This window comes from Pristiophorus japonicus, unplaced genomic scaffold (assembly GCF_044704955.1).
Source record: "Pristiophorus japonicus isolate sPriJap1 unplaced genomic scaffold, sPriJap1.hap1 HAP1_SCAFFOLD_388, whole genome shotgun sequence".
Classification (NCBI taxonomy): Eukaryota; Metazoa; Chordata; class Chondrichthyes; family Pristiophoridae; genus Pristiophorus; species Pristiophorus japonicus.
Window position 1 is genome coordinate 573,988 of NW_027253739.1, and position 22,059 is coordinate 596,046.

Consider the following 22,059-nt stretch of genomic DNA (forward strand, 5'->3'; position numbering starts at 1 on the left):
GTTAGACTTGGCCGTTTAATCTCCATGATATTTTGTGTGGCAAGTTGCTACAAGTGGGAGACCAAACTGGTGAAGTGCCTTCTACAGGGCATCTGGGACCCGAGTGAACAACTGTGTAGCTCCTTAACCAATCAGATTAAAAGATTGTGAAATGACCAGTGCAAGGTCTGAACAAAGAAGTGTAGGTTAGAATGCAGAGTGGTTATTTGCACTGCATTTTTGTGTCTCTGCTCCTGCCTGTCCGTTTGGAACCACCCACTCAATCCGGCTGTGCTTGTGCAGTAACCAATGTTGCTGTGGCTGCGGCCTGCACTGACACTCCGTACAGTGAAGGCCAGGGGGATCCGTTGGTAGCTGGACGGAGGCAGAGGGGACTCTGGGGGAGGGGGGGGACAAATGAGAGGAAAAGGGATCGGATAGGGAAGAGGAGAGGAGATCATTGAGGGTGTGGGAAGAGGATTGGAGATGGAGTGGATAGTGGATCCAAGAGGCAGCATTAGGAGTCCGTTTTATGAATGCTCTCTGTTGTGTCTTTAGATGCTCTGATAATGACTCCACGAGGCAAAGTATTGCACTTGACCTGTTGTGATCTTAGTCCATTTAATAGAACTCCAGAGTGAGGATACCACATGACAGAGTCCCTTTTATACCTGGTACCTGTGGTGTACAGGTGATCCCTGGGCCTCCACCAGTTGCACCCTCTGGTGGTGTCAGCACAGTGTATACAGTGTGAACCTTGTTGATGGTATCTCCAGTAAACAAGTCTCCATCTTATGTAACTATACAGTGACTACACAGAGAGTGTATCTATAGTGTACATATATAAGACTTTCAGTGCAGAATCTCCTCCATTAGGAACATATATCAGTAAATTGTGCATCATGCTTTTCCATCCATTCATTTTAATGGATAGGGCCCAACACCATTAATTCCCAACGTGTACCTCTCGTTGGTCAGTGCCAGAAACATGTATTTGAAACATCAGCCAGTGTGTCAAGTGTGTGACAGGATTATATAGGCAGATGCTTGTAAGCCAGTGCACCTCCCACTAAGTTTATGACTACATGTATTTTTTTGTAGATCTTTCAGTATTTATGACAGTCCTGGTGATGATAGGAAAATTTGGGACTACGTGTGCCTTCTCCATGGTTTATGTCCACACAGCTGAGCTGTATCCGACGGCAGTAAGAAACATGGGTGTCGGAGTGAGCTCAATGGCCGGCAGGCTGGGCAGCATCATCTCGCCTTATATTTTTTACCTTGGTAAGATAATAATTGAACTTCTATATGTAGGTAGAATATAAGGACGTTTCTGGCATTATTCCGATACCTACCAACCCTTCTCGAGTCAGCACCATCCATGTGCACATGGTGTAAATCAAGGGGTGAATGAAGCAATAAATATACACAAATTTCCTGACCAGCCCCTCCCTTTTCAGGGCCACATCTCTCTCCCACCATCCACGGTTCTTTATCCCACTTTCTGAGACCATTATTCAATGAATGTCTGCAGAAACCTGGGTGAACTTTTAAAAATGATGTCTTCGTGTGATTATGAAGAAGTGACTTAAGCAATTAATCAGAATGTTTGAAGACTGTAGCCACTCACAGTTCTACAGGTCAGCCATGTCATTACTAAGCAGATCATGACGGCTGCCCCAGCCTCTCCATCTCTCCCACCTCCCTGGTGTGTCTGTCTAGGAGTTGTACAGCGTCCTCCTTCTGTCCACTGAAGGGCTTGTTTGTTGTTGTTCATTCATCTCTGTCACTTTAATGCACTGATAATGGGTGACCTTTTCCTTTGCAAAGCTATAGAAAGGCTAGTAATTAATTCAGAATTTAATTTCACCCTGGTGTCTGAAAGCATTTCATTGTGAAACTGTGATCATGCAATGCAGCAATCCCTTCACTTTTCACTCAAATACCACCACCCTTGATCTCAGAAACAAGGTTCGGAACAGTAGAATGGTGGGAAAGGAATGTGTGGGTGTAGTGATGTAACACTGACTGCCCACCCCATCTCTCCATCACTCCGTCTCTCTGTCTCTCCATCGAAATGTCACGTGATGCAGTACCAGACGACAGGCCTCTAGCTACTATCCTAGCCAGCTTGACTATAACAAGCAACAGGCCTTGCAATGTGTAAAAAGGCGATGTCATATTATGGAAGTTAAAAATTTGTGCATCTCCTAGGGGGCGATTTTAACCCTGTCCACCTGAAGGAAACTGACTGGGAAATTGAAATTTGCCAGGATACTTACCCACCCTGGAACCATCAGGAACTGACTGTTCTCAATTTGAACCTACTGTGCTGACCTGCGGACACTAACACCGGCCTAAAGCTGACAAGGTCTTTTAGTTCCATGTTTAGAGACCGCATGGATGAATTACAACAATTGTACATTCCTGTCTGGCGTAAAAATAAAAAAGGGAAGGTGGCTCAACCGTGGCTATCAAGGGAAATCAGGGATAGTATTAAAGCCAAGGAAGTGGCATTCAAATTGGCCAGAAATAGCAGCGAACCCGGGGACTGGGAGAAATTTAGAACTCAGCAGAGGAGGACAAAGGGTTTGATTAGGGCAGGGAAAATGGAGTACGAGAAGAAGCTTGCAGGGAACATTAAGGCGGATTGCAAAAGTTTCTATCGGTATGTAAAGAGAAAAAGGTTAGTAAAGACAAATGTAGGTCCCCTGCAGTCAGAATCAGGGGAAGTCATAACGGGGAACAAAGAAATGGCAGACCAATTGAACAAGTACTTTGGTTCAGTATTCACTAAGGAGGACACAAACAACCTTCCGGATATAAAAGGGGTCAGAGGGTCGAGTAAGGAGGAGGAACTGAGGAAAATCTTTATTAGTCGGGAAATTGTTTTGGGGAAATTGATGGGATTGAAGGCCGATAAATCCCCAGGGCCTGATGGACTGCATCCCAGAGTACTTAAGGAGGTGGCCTTGGAAATAGCGGATGCATTGACAGTCATTTTCCAACATTCCATTGACTCTGGATCAGTTCCTATCGAGTGGAGGGTAGCCAATGTAACCCCACTTTTTAAAAAAGGAGGGAGAGAGAAAGCAGGGAATTATAGACCGGTCAGCCTGACCTCATTGGTGGATAAAATGATGGAATTAATTATCAAGGATGTCATAGCAGCGCATTTGGAAAATGGTGACATGATAGGTCCAAGTCAGCATGGATTTGTGAAAGGGAGATCATGCTTGACAAATCTTCTGGAATTTTTTGAGGATGTTTCCAGTAAAGTGGACAAAGGAGTACCAGTTGATGTGGTATATTTGGACTTTCAGAAGGCTTTCGACAAGGTCCCACACAGGAGATTAATGTGCAAAGTTAAAGCACATGGGATTGGGGGTAGTGTGCTGACGTGGATTGAGAACTGGTTGTCAGACAGGAAGCAAAGCGTAGGAGTAAATGGGTACTTTTCAGAATGGCAGGCAGTGACTAGTGGGGTACCGCAAGGTTCTGTGCTGGGGCCCCAGCTGTTTACATTGTACATTAATGATTTAGACGAGGGGATTAAATGTAGTATCTCCAAATTTGCGGATGACACTAAGTTGGGTGGCAGTGTGAGCTGCGAGGAGGATGCTATGAGGCTGCAGAGTGACTTGGATAGGTTAGGTGAGTGGGCAAATGCATGGCAGATGAAGTATAATGTGGATAAATGTGAGGTTATCCACTTTAGTCGTAAAAACAGAGAGACAGACTATTATCTGAATGGTGACAGATTAGGAAGGGGGAAGGTGCAGCGAGACCTGGGTGTCATGGTACAGCAGTCATTGAAGGTTGGCATGCAGGTACAGCAGGTGGTTAAGAAAGCAAATGGCATGTTGGCCTTCATAGAGAGGGGATTTGAGTACAGGGGCAGGGAGGTGTTGCTACAGTTGTACAGGGCCTTGGTGAGGCCACACCTGGAGTATTGTGTACAGTTTTGGTCTCCTAACTTGAGGAAGGACGTTCTTGTTATTGAGGGAGTGCAGCGAAGATTCACCAGACTGATTCCTGGGATGGTGGGACTGACCTATCAAGAAAGACTGGATCAACTGGGCTTGTATTCACTGGAGTTCAGAAGAGTGAGAGGGGACCTCATAGAAACGTTTAAAATTCTGACGGGTTTGGACAGGTTGGATGCAGGAAGAATGTTCCCAATGTTGGGGAAGTCCAGAACCAGGGGTCACAGTCTAAGGATAAGGGGTAAGCCATTTAGGACCGAGATGAGGAGAAACTTCTTCACCCAGAGAGTGGTGAACCTGTGGAATTCTCGACCACAGAAAGTAGTTGAGGCCAATTCACTAAATATATTCAAAAGGGAGTTAGATGAAGTCCTTACTACTCGGGGGATCAAGGGGTATGGCGAGAAAGCAGGAAGGGGGTACTGAAGTTTCATGTTCAGCCATGAACTCATTGAATGGCGGTGCAGGCTAGAAGGCCTGAATGGTCTGCTCCTGCACCTATTTTCTATGTTTCTATGTTCTTGTCGGGTCATGGGACTGTAATTTTAATTAGATATCCCGAACAGGAAATGTCACCACCAGGTAAAGGCCATGAGGAAGTGAATCAGGGCCAGAAATGTAGAGACAGGTCAATTCTTTTAGTTTCCTTGTGGGGCCGAGAGGAGCAGTTCCTCCGGTCTCAATTTGGGACACTTGGGCCTTACCTGCAACCCTTCCCCTCCCCTATCCCGATTGTGGGACACTCCATGGATGCCTCCTCCCTGTTACGATTGTGGGACACTCCATGGATACCTCCTCCCTGTCCCGATTGTGGGACACCGCTGGATGGATCCCTGACCCGATTGTGGGACACCGCTGGATGGATCCCTGTCCCGATTGTGGGACACTCCATGGATAGATCCCCGACCCGATTGTGGGACACCGCTGGATGGATCTCTGTCCCGATTGTGGGACACCGCTGGATGGATCCCTGACCCGATTGTGGGACACTCCATGGATACCTCCTCCCTGTCCCGATTGTGGGACACTCCATGGATATCTCCTCCCTGTCCCGATTGTGGGACATCGCTGGATGGATCCCTGACCCGATTGTGGGACACTCCATGGATAGATCCCTGCCCCGATTGTGGGACACCGCTGGATGGATCCCTGACCCGATTGTGGGACACTCCATGGATACCTCCTCCCTGTCCCGATTGTGGGACACTCCATGGATACCTCCTCCCTGTCCCGATTGTGGGACATCGCTGGATGGATCCCTGACCCGATTGTGGGACACTCCATGGATGGATCCCTGACCCGATTGTGGGACACTCCATGGATGGATCCTTGTCCCGATTGTGGGACACTCCATGGACGGATCCCTGTCCCGATTGTGGGACACCGCTGGATGGATCCCTGTCCCGATTGTGGGACACCGCTGGATGGATCCCTGTCCCGATTGTGGGACACCGCTGGATGGATCCCTGTCCCGATTGTGGGACACCGCTGGATAGATCCCTGTCCCGATTGTGGGACACCGCTGGAATGATCCCTGTCCCGATTGTGGGACACCGTTGGATGGATCCCTGTCCCGATTGTGGGACACCGCTGGATAGATCCCTGTCCCGATTGTGGGACACCGCTGGATGGATCCCTGTCCCGATTGTGGGACACCGCTGGATGGATCCCTGTCCCGATTGTGGGACACCGCTGGATGGATCCCTGACCCGATTGTGGGACACTGCTGGAATGATCCCTGTCCCGATTGTGGGACACCGCTGGATGGATCCCTGTCCCGATTGTGGGACACCGCTGGATGGATCCCTGTCCCGATTGTGGGACACCGCTGGATGGATCCCTGTCCCGATTGTGGGACACCGCTGGATAGATCCCTGTCCCGATTGTGGGACACCGCTGGAATGATCCCTGTCCCAATTGTGGGACACCGCTGGATGGATCCCTGTCCCGATTGTGGGACACCGCTGGATAGATCCCTGTCCCGATTGTGGGACACCGCTGGATGGATCCCTGTCCCGATTGTGGGACACTCCATGGATAGATCCCCGACCCGATTGTGGGACACCGCTGGAATGATCCCTGTCCCGATTGTGGGACACCGCTGAAATAATCCCTGTCCCGATTGTGGGACACCGCTGGAATGATCCCTGTCCCGATTGTGGGACACCGCTGGATGGATCCGGCATCCCACCCTGCCACTTACTTGCTGTTAGCCGCTATGACTTGGAAGTCCTCTAATCAGATCACCGACCTCCCCCACTTACTTGGTATCTGCTCCTTGGGATCTACTGAAAAATGTAAAAGACATTCTGCAGTTAATTGCGGATTTCCGGGAAACCCTTCCATCTGGGTTTCCCATCCGGAAATCAGAGCCGCCGCTATCTTCATGGCTCCATTTGAATATTGGGGCAAATATAGAACCATCGACCATGATGACCTAGCAGGCCATTCGGCCCATCGTGTCCATGCCGAATGTCCATGTCTCTTGGTGAAGTTGCATCTCTCGCTAACATTCGACATGGGTCATATCTGACTTTTTGTCCTCCCGAGCCATTACTGCCAGTGACTGACCCATCCACCTCCATGGCACGAACCTGGTATTGCAGTACTTCCAGGAACGGTGCTTGGGCTCTAGGCCTTTTGGCTAAGAGCATTGGCGCAGGGTGATCCTTGATGTGTGCAAGGTGACCTCTGGCATTTGTGATCTGACAAAGAATTGGAAAGATTGGCAACGAAAAAAAAAACAAAAAAAATTACTGCCAGTGACTTTACAATGGCCCACAAATTGTTGTTCTCTTGTTCCAATTAGGAACAACTCATCCAGTTTGCCGATTGGTGTCTTCAAGTTCTCCTCTACAACTTATTTCCTGTCTTATTATTTAACAAAATGGATGTTTCCCCTCGTGGGGCAACCTCGAACTAGGGGGCATGGTCTTAGAATAAGGGGCCACCCATTTAAAACTGAGATGAGGAGGAACTTCTTCTCTCTGAGGGTTGTAAATCTGTGGAATTCTCTGCCCCAGAGAGCTGTGGAGGCTGGGACATTGAATATATTTAAGGTGGAGATAGACAGATTTTTGAGCAATAAGGGGATAAGGGGTTATGGGGAGTGGGTGGGGAAGTGGAGTTGAGTCCGTGATCAGATCAGCCATGATCGTATTAAATGGCGGAGCAGGCTCGAGGGGCCGAATGGCCGACTCCTGCTCCTATAGCTCCTACCAACAATCTCTTATCAATCACAGCTCATACCCCACATTCATAGCTTCACATCACTCTCACACACTCAGCACTGCTGTAAGCCTCACACCCATATCTCACAGCTTGCACATGCCGTCAGCTATTCAACCATGATGGGCACATCACTCAAACACATTGCACCACATTCACTGACACACTTTATTTTCACTCTTGTAGGGAAAGTTGTCACATAACCGTAAGCAGCAGGAGTTAACCGGTGGTGGACGGGCAAGGCTGGGGAATGGCAGTATGTACTAACGCCAATGGAAGAGACGGTGGTCAAGTCATTGCAGTGGCCATCGCTGAGGTCGTGGCCAGCAGCAGAGCTGACATCATCGAAGATAATGGTATCCCTAGACCTAATCCTCCTTTTCACATCCCAACTCCCCACTCATCATGCAATCTTTTCCGATTTACAAGCTACAGGTGGTGTAGGCATGCAGCACTCCCCCCCCACCCCTCCCCCTCGCTCCCCCCACCCCCCTCCCCCCACACCCCCCGTCTCCCCCCACCCCCACGCCCCCTCCCCCTCGCTTCCCCCCACACTCCCCAGCCGCCCCCCTTGCTCCCCCCCGCACCCCCTCCCCTGCCCCCACCCCCCCGCCCCCCTGCCCCCCACACCCCTACCCTTGTCCCTTTCTCCTGTCAGATACCCAAGAACTGAAAGCGGGCCAGGCAGTGGTGGACGAGCAGGAAGACAGTGATGAAGATGAAACACAGTCACTCATTTCACAGCCAACAACTCAGATACTGGCACTGCGCGTAACTTAGGGGATAGCTTCGAGGTGGGATGTGCATGTGGTGAGACACCGAGTTTGAGTGGCCTGGAGCCAGGGCAGGAGGCAGGTTGTACGGGTCACACACGGGTCCTGCTGCACAGGACTCGGCAGAGGACTTCGATGGGGCAGGCTACAGAAGAAGGCCGATGGGTATACACAATGAAATGCTTGGTGCATTGGCAGGCCAGCCAGGAAGCCTGCGTACAATGTCAAGCAGCATGGAGGAGTACGGCACCACATTGACACAGGGCTTTGCAAAGAGCTTGGAGCCCATCCTTTCCAGCATGGAAATGGTGACCATCTCCATTAACACATTGTGGATCCAACCACAACGCAGCTTCTGATGGTCAATGTCCCAGCTTCCATTGTAGCACAAGCAGAAACCACCCAACGTCTGAGTGTTGCAGTGGGAGCTCACTACTGCCATCGTGGCTGTGGATTGCAGTGATCGAAGGGCCTTGCAGCGTGTCCCAGCAGTCTGTCCTCCAACAGATTACTAGGATTGCTGAGACACCATCCTGGGGAAATGGCACTGGCTCCGTGGAGCACAAAGCAGCTGTGCTCTCTCAGGCTGACAGTATTTGTCCTCTCACTGTGCCAGTGCCCTTGCTGTTACCTCTCAGCCAGCTCAGTCCAGACTGCTGCTGCTCATGCCGAGAGAGTGCAGTCCGAAGCCGGGCCTTCTCCATGGGTCGTCCTGCAAGGCCATCTGCAGGCTCCCCCACTAAAAATCAGGAGCCTTCCTGCAACCACTGGGCGAGCACTGTGTAGGAGCACGACAACAGGTAAAGGCACACGGAAGACAGGCAATAAGGGAAGACACAAGGGGTGATTAGTTAACGTTTGATTAGTTAACGTTCAGTCCGTAAGTGTGATTCTGAGCTTCCGGTCACCTGTCACTTTAATTCCCCGCTCTCTCCCACTCTGACCTCAGCCTCCTGCACTGTTCCAATGAAGCTCAACGTAAGCTCGAGGAACAGCACCTCATCTTTCGATCAGGCACTTTACAGGCTTCTGGGCTCAGCATCGAGTCCAACAATTTCAGAGTGTAACCCCTGGCCACCTTTGGCTCGCACTCCCCCCCCACCCCTTATATATTTTTTCTTCTTTTTTTCTCTTTGTCGCTAATGGCAGCTGGTCATTACTCTGCCATTCACTCCCTATCCAACACGCCAATGGTCTCTGTAGTGTATGGAGAAAGAGTCAGACTGAACACTATGAGCTCAAAGTAAAGTGTGACCTTAGTCTTTTGTTGCAGATCCCCATAGTGCCTCTCCAACCTGTGAGGCCTCCTTAAATACCTGTGCTCCCAAGAGATTATGGGATCCCTTGGGACTCCAGGGCACGGGCCCTCTGGTGGCTGTACAGAGTAAATACAAGTCCACATAATAACAACACTCCCACCCCCAAAGTCAATAGTGTAACTATTTACAATGTGAGTCGATCTGGGCCCTTCTTGCCCTGGTTGATCGTCTCGGTGTGAAAGCTGGTGTTGTTGAATCATTTGTTGGGCCCTCGCTGGGCTGCTGAGCAGCTGGCCTTGCTGGGCTGCCTGGTGTGTTGGGCCCTGCTGGGCTGCTGTGCAGCTGGCCTTGCTGGGCTGCCTGGTGTGTTGGGCCCTCGCTGGGCTGCTGTGCAGCTGGCCTTGCTGGGCTGCCTGGTGTGTTGGGCCCTGCTGGGCTGCTGTGGATGATGGGTTCTGCTTCGTGGTCAACCGTGGTGTCGGTTACCATTGGTGTGTATGTTGGGGGATCAAAAAAGGTAGGGTCCAAGGTTGCTCAGGATAGTCCGTGAATTTGAGTTTGATTTGGTCCAAGTGTTTCTGGTGAATGAGTCCATTTGAAAGTTTGACCCGAAACACCCTGCTCCCCTCTTTGGCCACGACAGTGCCAGGAAGCCACTTGGGACCTTGTCCATAATCTAATACAAATACAGGATCATTGACTTCAATCTCATTTAACACATTTGCGCTATCATGGTATGTACTTTGTTGAAGCCACCTGCTCTCTACCTGTTCATGTAGATCAGGGTGAACTAACGAGAGCCTTGTCTTAAGTGCACTTTTCATGAGCAGTTCAGCAGGTGGGATCCCAGTGAGTGAGTGGGATCTCGTGCGGTAGCTAAGCAGGACTCGGGATAGGTGAGTCTGCAGTGAGCCTTCAGTTACCCTCTTCAAGCCTTGCTTGATGGTTTGCACTGCTCTCTCTGCCTGACCAATGGATGCTGATTTAAACGGGGCAGATGTGACATGTTTGATCTAGTTACGGGTCATGAATTCTTTGAACTCAGCACTGGTAAAACATGGCCCATTGTCACTCACCAGGACATTGGGTAAGCCGTGTGTGGCAAACATGGCCCGCAGGCTTTCAGTGGTGGCAGCGGACGTGCTAGCCGACATTATCTCACATTCAATTCACTTGGAGTACGCGTCTACAACCACAAGGAACATTTTTCCCAAGAACGGGCCTGCATAGTCGACGTGTACCCTAGACCATGGTTTGGAGGGCCAAGACCATAAACTTAGCGGCGCCTCCCTGGGTACATTGCTTAACTGCGAGCATGTATTACATCTGTGAACGCAGGACTCTAAGTCCGCATCGATACCAGGCCACCACACGTGGGATCTGGCTATCGCTTTCATCATTACGATGCCTGGGTGGGTACTGTGGAGGTCATTGATGAAGGTGTCTCTGCCCTTCTTGGGGACCACTACTCGATTGCCCCACAGAAGGCAGTCTGCCCGTATAGATATTTCATCTTTGCGCCACTGGAACAGCTTTATCTCTTCCTGCATTTCCACTGGGACACTGGACCAGCTCCCGTGAAGCTTTTGACTAGAGATAATAAGGGGTCCTGGCTTGTCCAGGTTTTGATCTGCCGGGCAGTGATGGGTGATTGCTCACTCTCAAATGCTTCCATAACCATGGCTAGATCTGCGGGCTGCGCCATTTCCACCCGCGTGGTGGGTAATGGCAGCCTACTGAGAGCATCGGTGCAGTTTTCTGTGCCTGGCCTGTGGCGGATGGCGTAGTTGTATGCTGACAACGTGAGCGCCCATCTCTGGATGTGGGCCGATGCGTTGGTATTTATCCCTTTACTCTCGGAGAACAGGGATATATGGCTTATGGTAAGTTTCCAATTCGAATTTTAGCCCAAACAGGTATTGATGCATTTGCTTTACCCCATAGACACACCCTAACGCTTCTTTCTCAATCATGCTGTAGGCTCTCTCAGCCTTAGACAGACTCCTGGATGCATAAGCAACCGGTTGCAGTTTCCCGAAATCATTAGCTTGTTGCAATACACACCCGACGCCATATGGCGACACATCACATGCTAGTAGCAAACATGGATCATACAACACAAGCAATTTGTTTGAGCATAACAATTTTCTCACTTTTACAAAGGCATTTTCTTGGCTTTTGCCCCAAACCCATTCGCCCCCTTTTCGTAGTAAGACATGCAGTGGTTCTAGCAGGGTGCTAAGACCCGGTAAGAAGTGACCGAAGTAGTTCAAGAGTCCCAGAAACAACCGCAGCTCCGTCACGTTCTGTGGCCTCGGTGCGTTCTCGATTGTCTCCGTCTTCGCGTTGGTGGGCCTGATGCCGTCCGCCGCAATCCTCCTTCCCAGGAACTCCACTTCAGGTGCCAGGAAAACGCACTTCGAGTGTTTTAACCTGAGCCCCACGCGGTTGAGTCGACTAAGAACCTCCTCCCGGTTCAGCAGGTGGTCGACTGTGTTCCGACCTGTGACCAAGATGTCATCCTGGAAGACCACGGTGTGCGGGACCGACTTCAGTAAACTTTCCATGTTTCTCTGGAATATCACCGCCGCTGATCGGATTCCAAACGGGCATCAGTTATAAACAAAAAGGCCCTTGTGCGTGTTGATGCAGGTGAGGGCCTTCGATGATTCCTCAAATTCCTGCGTCATGTCAGCTGAGGATCCAGCTTCGTGAACGTCTTTCCTCCCACCAGCGTTGCAAAGAGGGCGTCGGCCTTTGGTAGTGGGTATTGGTCCTGCAGTGAGAAATGATTGATAGTTACTTTGTAATCGCCACAGATTCTGATGGTGCCGTCTCCCTTGAGGACTGGGACGATAGGACTGGCCCACGCGTTGAACTCGATCGGTGAGATGATGCCCTCTCTTTGCAGCCGGTCTAGCTCGATCTCTACCCTTTCTCTCATCGTGTACGGCACTGCTCTCGCCTTATGATGGATGGGTCGTGCCCCCGGAATTAGGTGGATCGGCACTTTTGCTCCTTGGAATTTCCCGATGCCTGGTTCGAACAGCGAAGGGAACTTGTTTAAGACCTGGGCACACGAAGTATCATCAGCGGGCGATAGCGCTCGGACGTCGTCCCAGTTCCAGCGTATCTTTCTCAGCCAGCTCCTACCGAGCAGCGTGGGACCATCACCCGGTACAACCCAGAGTGATAGCTTGTGCACCGCTCCATCGTAGGAGAGCTTTACGGTAGCACTGCCGATTACAGGAATCAGTTCTTTTGTGTAAGTTCTTAGTTTCGTGCGAACTAGAGTTAAGACTGGCCTTGAGGCCTTGTTGCACCACAATCGTTCGAAAGTCTTTTTGCCCGTGATGGACTGGCTCGCGCCCGTGTCCAGCTCCATTGACACAGGGAGTCCATTTAGTTCAACATTCAGCATTATCGGGGGACAATTCGTGGTGAATGTGTGCACCCCATGTACCTCTGCCTCCTCTATCTGAGGCTCTGGTTCGTCGTGATCCTCCGTGGATCTGTCCGCCTCTGCAACATGGTGGTTTTCAGGTTTAACAGGATGTGCAACTCACTCGTTGGAGGTGTCCCATTGTTCCACAGCCCTTGCAAACGTACTCTTTGAATCGGCATGAATGGAAACGGTGATCACCCTCACAGCGCCAACAAGGTGTTAATGGCCTTGCATTCATCACCCTTGATGGTGGACTCAGACATCTGCGGACATGTAGCTGCAGGTATGTGTGACCTGCCCTGTCCGTTACGATTTGAAAACAACATCACTTTGTTCACAGTACTTGTAGCAGCACTTGTGTGCAGAGAGATTTGCTTAGTATTGTCACTGGTGGCAATGAACACCTGGGCTATCGCTATGGCCTTACTCAAGGTTGGGGTCTCTACAGTCAAAAGTTTGCGAAGTATGGTTTCGTGGCTAATGCCAAGTACGAAAAAGTCTCTGAGCATGTGCTCCAAATGTCCTTCAAATTCGCAATGTCCTGCAAGGCGTCTTAGCTCGGCGACATAACTCGCCACTTCCTGGCCTTCAGACCTTTTGTAGGTGTAGAACCGGTACCTCGCCATCAGAACGATTTCCTTTGGGTTCAAATGCTCTCGGACCAGTGTGCACAAATCGTCGTACGATTTCTCCGTGGGTTTCACTGGAGTGAGCAGGTTCTTCATGAGGCCATACGTTGGTGCCCCACAGACGGTGAGGAGGATCGCCCTTCGTTTGGCAGCGTTCTCTACCTCAGCTAGCTCATTGGCCACGAAGTATTGGTCGAGTCGCTCCACAAAAGTTTCGCAATCATCTCCCTCCGAGAATTTCTCCAGGATACGAACTGTTCTCTGCATCTTTGGGTTCGCTATCTGTATCTCGTCGCCAGTTGTTGTGTATGGAAAAAGAGTCAGACTGAACACTGTGAGCTCAAAGTAAAGTGTGACATTAGTCTTTTATTGCAGGTCTCCAGAGTGCCTCTCCAACCTGTGAAGCCTACTTAAATACCTGTGCTCCCAAGAGATTATGTGATCCCTTGGGACTCCGGGGAATGAGCCCTCTGGTGGCTGTACAGAGTAAATACAAGTCCACATATATAACAGTCTGCTCGATGGTATTTTCTGTGGCAGCATGGATTTTGTTATATTCATGCTGCCCACATGTGTCGGAGTCATGAGCCGCGTTGTTAACGGAGAGTCCTCGTCGCCCAGTAGCCACCTCTGGTTTGTCGTGGTGGCTCAAATGCAAGTGGAGGAACAACAACAGCCTGTATTTATATAGTGCCTTTAACTTAGTAAAACGTCCCACGACGCTTCACAAGAGTTTTATGAGATTTAAAAAATTTGACACCGAGCCACATAAGGAGAAATTAGGGCAGGTGACCAAAAGCTGGGTCAAAGAGGGAGGTTTTAAGGAGTGTCTTGAAGGAGGAAAGTGAAGTGGAGAGGTGGAGAGGTTTAGGGAGGGAGTTCCAGAGCTTGGGGCCCAGGCAACAGAAGGCACGGCCGCCGATGGTGGAGCGGTTATAATCAGGGATGCTCAGGAGGGCAGAATTAGAGGGAACAGCGGACTTCCGCAGAATGAAGGCATCATGACTTCTGCCGGGCATTCGAGAGCATGATTTACTGATTATGGTCACACACCAGCTGCACATTGAGGGAGTGGAATCACAAAATGAAATGCGTGCAGTCAATGGCACCTGCAGCCTTCAATCCTCACTTAACCTGCTGCTCTCTGGTCAGAGAGAATGAAATGTATTCAGCTCTCCCGGAATACAGATACTTGGTTACCTCCCTTATGCACCAGTGGATGGATGCCAAAGTGGGAGCTTTTGCAAATAACTCCTGCTCCAGCCTGGAAGGAGCCTGACGTATAAAAGTCCCTGGTCACCTTCACAGTCACTGGTAAGGTGGTCATCGCCCTGCTAAGGTTACAGTTGTGGCTGCTGCATCTGGGACGTCCTTAGTGAACAGATGTCAGATACACTGTTTGTCACTGAGGTTCAGGTCGGTGTATTGCTCCCTCAGCACACTGGGTGATATGGCTCCCTGCTGGGAGCCCTTCACCTCCTCCCTCTGCCAGCAGACTTTCCTGCCTGTGTCCTCTCTGTTCATTCTGCCTGTCATACTGCAGGCAAAGTGGATGCCGACTATTGCACTCTTGTTTGGCAGCTATTAGTCTGTGCAGAATCCTTGAAGTCAGAACAAAGTCCTTCAGCATCTGCCACACCTCTCCCTGTATACTTTGTCAACTTTGTCCCTTGCAGTCAGAATCAGGTGAATTTATAATGGGGAACAAAGAAATGGCACACCAATTGAACAAATACTTTGGTTCTATCTTCATGACAGAAGACAGAGAAGGAGGAACTGAAGGAAATCCTTATTAGTCAGGAAATTGTGTTAGGGAAATTGATGGGATTGAAGGCCGATAAATCCCCAGGGCCTGATAGGCTGCATCCCAGAGTACTTAAGGAAGTGGCCCTAGAAATAGTGGATGCATTGGTGATCATTTTCCAACAGTCTATCGACTCTGGATCAGTTTCTATAGACTGGAGAGTAGCTAATGTAACACCACTTTTTAAAAAAGGAGGGAGAGAGAAAACAGGTAATTATAGACCGGTTCGCATGACATCGGTGGTGGGGAAAATGTTGGAATCAATTATTAAAGATGAAATAGCAGCACATTTGTAAAGCAGAGACAGGATCGGTCCAAGTCAGCATGGATTTATGAAAGGGAAATCATGCTTGACAAATCTTCTAGAATTTTTTGAGGATGTAACTAGTAGAGTGGACAAGGGAGAACCAGTGGATGTGGTGTATTTGGACTTTCAAAAGGCTTTTGACAAGGTCCTACACAAGAGATTGGTGTGCAAAATCAAAGCACATGGTATTGGGGGTAATGTACTGACGTGGATAGAGAACTGGTTGGCAGACAGGAAGCAGAGAGTCGGGATAAACGGGTCCTTTTCAGAATGGCAGGCAGTGACTAGTGGAGTGCCGCAGGGCTCAGTGCTGGGACCCCAGCTATTTACAATATACATCAATGATTTAGATGAAGGAATTGAGAATAATATCTCCAAGTTTGCAGATAACACTAAGCTGGGTGGCAGTGTGAGCTGTGAGGAGGATGCTAAGAGGCTGCAGGTTGACTTGGACAGGTTAGGTGAGTGGGCAAACATGTGGCAGATGCAGTATAATGTGAATAAATGTGAGGTTATCCACTTTGTTGGCAAAAACATGAAGGCAGAATATTATCTGAATGGTGGCAGATTAGGAAAAGGGGAGGTGCAACGAGACTTGGGTGTCATGGTACATCAGTCATTGAAAGTGGGCATGCAGGTACAGCAGGCGGTGAAGAAGGCAAATGGTATGTTGGCCTTCATAGCTAGGGGATTTGAGTATAGGAGCAGGGAGGTCTTACTACAGTTGTACAGGGCCTTGGTGAGGCCTCACCTGGAATATTGTGTTCAGTTTTGGTTTCCTAATCTGAGGAAGGACGTTCTTGCTATTGAGGGAGTGCAGCGAAGATTCACCAGACTGATTCCCGGGATGGCTGGACTGACATATGAAGAAAGACTGGATCGACTGGCTTGTATCCACTGCAGTTTAGAAGGATGAGAGGGGATCTCATAGAAACATATAACATTCTGACGGGATTGGACAGGTTAGATGCGGGTAGAATGTTCCCGATGTTGGGGAACTCCAGAACCAGGGTCCACAGTCTAAGGATAAGGGGTAAGCTATTTAGGACCGAGATGAGGAGAAACCTCTTTTCGATGTTTTTATGTTTCTAACTGAGTGGCTTACTAGGCCATTTGAGAGGGCAATTAAGAGTCAATCATTTTGCTGTGGGTCTGGAGTCAGACAAGGGCAGTACATGTCCTTCACTAAACGACATCAGTAAACCGACAAGCCGGTAGTTTCATGGTCACCAGTACTGATACTAGTTTTTTATTCCAGATTTATTTAATGAACTGAATTTAAATTCCCCAGCTGCCGTGGTGAGATTGGAACTCATGTTTCTGGATCATGAGTCCAGGCGTCTGGATTACTCGTAACATAACCACTATGCTACTGTTATATATGTAAACTTGTATTTCCTCCAGAGGGCTCATCCCCTGGAGTCCCAAGGGATCCCATAATCCCTTGGGAGCACAGGTACTTAAGGAGGCCTCACAGGTTGGAGAGACACTCTGGTGACCTGCAATAAAAGACTAAGGGCACACTTTACTTTGAGCTCAGTCTGACTCTTGCTCCATACATAACAACTACCATTACCCATAGAATAAAAGATATAATGGTAGATAAGCAATGCCAAACATTTAAAGAAATAATTCATAATTTTTAAGGAAAATTCATTGCGTTGAGGAATAGACTATGAGAAGAGGCTTGCAGTGTTGTCAGAAAGAAAGGTAAGCCTGAGGACTGGGAAGGTTTAAAATGAGCAAAGGATACCCAAGAAATTGATCAAGAGAAAATAGAATCTGAGAATAAACAAGGAAGGAATATGAAACCCGATTGTGAGCTTTTACAATTATGTAAAAAAGAAGAGATTGGCGAAAGGAAACGTGGGTCCCCTAGAGGCAGGGACAAAGGAAATTATAATGATGAATAAGAAAATGGCAGGCACGTTAAATACTTTCTGTCTATCTTCACACTAGAAGCCACAAAGAACACACCAGAGTGAGGAACTTAAAGTAATTAATATTAGTAAAGAAAAAGTATTGGGGAAATTAATGGGACTAAAATCTGACAAATCCCCTGGACCTGATGGCCTACTCCTTGGGGTATTAAAATGAGTGGCTGCAGAAATAGTGGATGCATTGGTTTTGATCTTTGATCTTGGAATTTCCTCGATCCTAGAATGGTTCCTGTGGATTGGAAGGTGGGAAATGTGACCTTGCTGTTCAAGAAAGGAGGGAGCGAGAAAACAGCAACAGCTTGTATTTATATAGCGCCTTTAACATCGTGAAACGTCACAAAGCGCTTCACAGGAGTATTATCAGATAAAACAATTTGACACCAAGCCACATAAGTAGAAATTAGCGCGGGTGACCAAAAGCTGGGTCAAACAGCTAGGTTTCAAGGAGCGTCTTGAAGGAGGAAAGAGAGGTAGAGAGGTTAAGGCAAGGAGTTCCAGAACTTGGGGCCTAGACAACAGAAGGCACAGCCACCAATGGTTGAGTGATTATAATCAGGGATGCTCAAGAGGGCAGAATTAGAGGAGCGCAGATATCTTAGGGGGGGGGGGAGGGGAGGTTGGGCGAGGGGGGGGTGCTTCTGGGGGGCTGGAGGAGATTACAGAGATAGGGAGGGGTGAGGCCATGGAGGGATTTGAAAACAAGGATGAGAATTTTTCTAATTGAGGCGTTACCGGACCAGGAGCCAATGTAGGTCAGCGAACACAGAGGTGATGGATGAACGGGACTTGTTGCGAATTAGAACACGGGCAGCAGAGTTTTGAATTAGTTCAAGGTTCTGGAGGGTGGAAGCTTGCAGGCCAGCCAGGAGAGCATGAGTATAAACCAGTCGAGAGGTAACAAAGGCATGGATGAGAGTTTCATCAGCATATGAGGTGAGGCAGGACTGGAGACGGGCGATCTTACGGAGGTAGCAGTAGACAGTCTTGTTAATGAAGCAATATGTGGTCAGAAGCTCATCTCATGGCCAAATAGGATGCGAAGGTTGCTACAAATAGTCTCAAAGACAGTTGCCAGGGAGAGGGATGGAGTCAGTAGCTAGGGAACGGAGTTTGTGACGAGGACCAAAGACAATGGCTTCGGTCTTCCCAATATTTAGTTGGATGAAGTATAGAAACATAGAAACATAGGAAATAGGTGCAGGAGTAGGCCATTCGGCCCTTCAAGCCTGCACCACCATTCAATAAGATCATGGCTGATCATTCCCTCAGTACCCCTTTCCTGCTTTCTCTCCATACCCCTTGATCCCTTTAGCCATAAGGGCCATATATCCAACGAACTGGCATCAACAACTCTCTGCAGTAGGTAATTCCACAGGGCAACACCTCTCTAAGTGAAGAAGTTTCTCCTCATCTCAGTCCTAAATGGCCTACCCTTTATCCTTAGACTGTGTCCCCTGGTTCTGGACTTCACCAACATCGGGAACATTCTTCCTGCATCTAATCTATCCAGTCCCGTTAGAATGTTATATGTTTCTATGAGATCCCCTCTCACCCTTCTAAACGCCAGTGAATAAAGGCCCAGTTGATCCAGTCTCTCCTCATATGTCAGTCCAGCCATCCCAGGAATCATTCTGGTGAACCTTCGCTGCACTCCCTCAATAGCAAGAACGTCCTTCCTCAGATTAGGAAACCAAAACTGAACACAATATTCCAGGTGAGGCCTCACCAAGACCCTGTACAACTGCAGTAGGACCTCCCTGCTCCTATAGTCAAATCCCCTCGCTATGAAGACCAACATACCATTTGCCTTCTTCACTGCCTGCTGTACCTGCATGCCAACTTTCAATGACTGATGTACCATGACACCCAGGTCTCGTTGCACTTGCCCTTTTCCTAATCTACCGCCATTCAGATATTCTGCCTTCATGTTTTTGCCACCAAAGTGGATAACCTCACATTTATCCACATTATACTGCATCTGCCATGCATTTTCCCACTCACCTAACCTGTCCAAGTCACCCTGCAGCCTCTTAGCATCCTCCTCACAGCTCACACCGCCATCCAGCTCAGTGTCATCTGCAAACTTGGAGATATTACACTCAATTCCTTCATCTAAATCATTAATGCATATTGTAGACAGCTGGGGTCCCAGCACTGAGCCCTGCGGCACCCCACTAGTCACTGCCTGCCATTCTGAAAGGACCCGTTTATCCTGACTCTTTGCTTCCTGTCTACCAACCAGTTTTCTATCCACGTCAGTACATTATCCCCAATACCATGTGCCTTAATCTCTTGTGTGGGACCTTGTCAAAACCCTTTTGAAAGTCCAAATACACCACATCCACTGGTTCTCCCTTGTCCACTCTACGAGTTACATCCTCAAAAAATTCCAGAAGATTTGTCAAGCATGATTTCCCTTTCATAAATCCATGCTGACTTGGACCGATCCTGTCATTGGTTTCCAATGCGCAGTTATTTCATCTTTAATAATTGATTGCAACATTTTCTCCACTACCGAGGTCAGGCTAACCGGTCTATAATTACCCATTTTCTCTCTCCCTCCCTTTTTAAAAAATGGTGTTACATTCGCTACCCTCCAGTCCATAGGAACTGATCCAGAGTCGATAGAATGTTGGCAAATGATCACCAATGCATCCACTATTTTTAGGGCCACTTCCCAATCAGTTCAATCTACTCATTCAGGACTGGAGTCGGACAAGCAGCATGACAAATCAGAGACAGTGGAGGGGTTGAGAGAGAAGGTGGTGAGGGGGACCTCAGTGGCGTCAGAGAACATGTGGAACCTGATATGTTTTTGGATGATACGTTCCAAGAATGAAATCAAGCAAGTCAATGGTCACCTTGCCCAGGTATGCAGTAAACACACAACATATCTGAACCCATGGCACAGCATGCTGGTGTCCTAATGCACGACATCACAGATTGGCAGAGTGTTGATTGATCGTTATAATTACTCATGCAATAATTCCGAATCTCTCCAGGTTGCTTCCCCAGAAATTGCAAGGAAAAACCAAAGTAATTGCAGACCAATTCTCCAGTTGCTGATTGGGAACCAGCTACCGCCCTCTTCACTGGGAAATGGTACTTAGCAAAGGCTCAAAAACAGGCAGGAAAAAACAAACTTAAAAAATGACACTTAAAAAAGTGGCCCTGCATTATTTGACTGAACCTGCATTGAAAATACATTAAAGGACCTGTGTTACATGTCTTGCCTATGGCTTTACCTTGATGTGTTGGTCTTCACCTTACAATGTATGGTCTATATTTTCACAGGTATTCATCACCAGTTTCTGCCTTTTATTCTGATGGGGACTTTAGCAGTAGTGTCAGCAATTCTGGTATTGTTTCTGCCTGAAACAGTCAATATTCCTCTCCCAGAAAGCATTGACCAGATGCAGAAAATCAAGGGGTAAGTGTGCAGAGTTTTTATGATTCAGTCTTTTTGCTCTGTACAACAACTTACATAAATATAATTTAGTGTAGAAAATGTCTCACGGTCCTTCACCGAGGGAAAAATGGAGCAAATACCTGGCCTTTAGGGTGAGTTGGAGGAGGTGATGAAAAGGCTGGTTGAACATGTGGGTTTTAAATATCGGGAGAGAGCCGGGGGTATTTACAGAGGGAATTCGAAAGTGTAGTGCTGTCATTGCTGAAGGCTCTGCCACGGAAGATGGAGCAGGGAGCGTGGGGAAAGGGGAGAGGCCAGGTTGATAAGACCAAAGTGAAAGGTAAGGAGAGAGGCCAGGTTGATAGGACCAGAGTGAGGGGTAAGGGGAGAGGCCAGGTTGATAGGACCAGAGTGAGGGGTAAGGGGAGAGGCCAGGTTGATAGGACCAGAGTGAAGGGTAAGGGGAGAGGCCAGGTTGATAGGACCAGAGTGAAGGGTAAGGGGAGAGGCCAGGTTGATAGGACCAGAGTGAGGGGTAAGGGGAGAGGCCAGGTTGATAGGACCAGAGTGAGGGGTAAGGGGAGAGGCCAGGTTGATAGGACCAGAGTGAAGGGTAAGGGGAGAGGCCAGGTTGATAGGACCAGAGTGAAGGGTAAGGGGAGAGGCCAAGTTGATAGGACCAGAGTGAGGGGTAAGGGGAGAGGCCAGGTTGATAGGACCAAAGTGAGGGGTAAGGGGAGAGGCCAGGTTGATAGGACCAGAGTGAGAGGTAAGGAGAGAGGCCAGGTTGATAGGACCAGAGTGAGGGGTAAGGGGAGAGGCCAGGTTGATAGGACCAGAGTGAGGGGTAGGGGAGAGGCCAGGTTGATAGGACCAGAGTGAAGGGTAAGGGGAGAGGCCAGGTTGATAGGACCAGAGTGAGGGGTAAGGGGAGAGGCCAGGTTGATAGGACCAGAGTGAGAGGTAAGGAGAGAGGCCAGGTTGATAGGACCAGAGTGAGGGGTAAGGGGAGAGGCCAGGTTGATAGGACCAGAGTGAGGGGTAAGGGGAGAGGACAGGTTGATAGGACCAGAGTGAGGGGTAAGGGGAGAGGCCAGGTTGATAGGACCAGAGTGAGGGGTAAGGGGAGAGGCCAGGTTGATAAGACCAGTGTCATGTCCCTGCACCTTACTACAAACTCACACGAGGCATGTACTGCAGGCACAGTCACTACGTGACCTTACCTTTTATTCCCAAGACCAAGGAGTGTTGACCCTGGGTGGGACCTCCCCTTTTATACCTGGAAACCCAGGTGAGGAGT

At 48.9% G+C, this 22,059-nt stretch overlaps 1 protein-coding gene across 1 annotated transcript in view; it reads left to right on the forward strand.

Annotated features, from left to right (window-relative positions):
* The window catches only part of LOC139250546 (organic cation/carnitine transporter 2-like), a 336,028-nt gene extending 315,244 nt beyond the window's left edge, over positions 1-20,784 (forward strand). Inside the window, exons 8-9 of the mRNA XM_070872923.1 lie at positions 1,081-1,263; positions 20,645-20,784. Of these exons, the coding sequence (XP_070729024.1) occupies positions 1,081-1,263; positions 20,645-20,784 (323 nt within the window). The remainder of the gene's footprint in view (positions 1-1,080; positions 1,264-20,644) is intronic.
* The last annotated feature ends 1,275 nt before the right edge of the window (positions 20,785-22,059 follow it).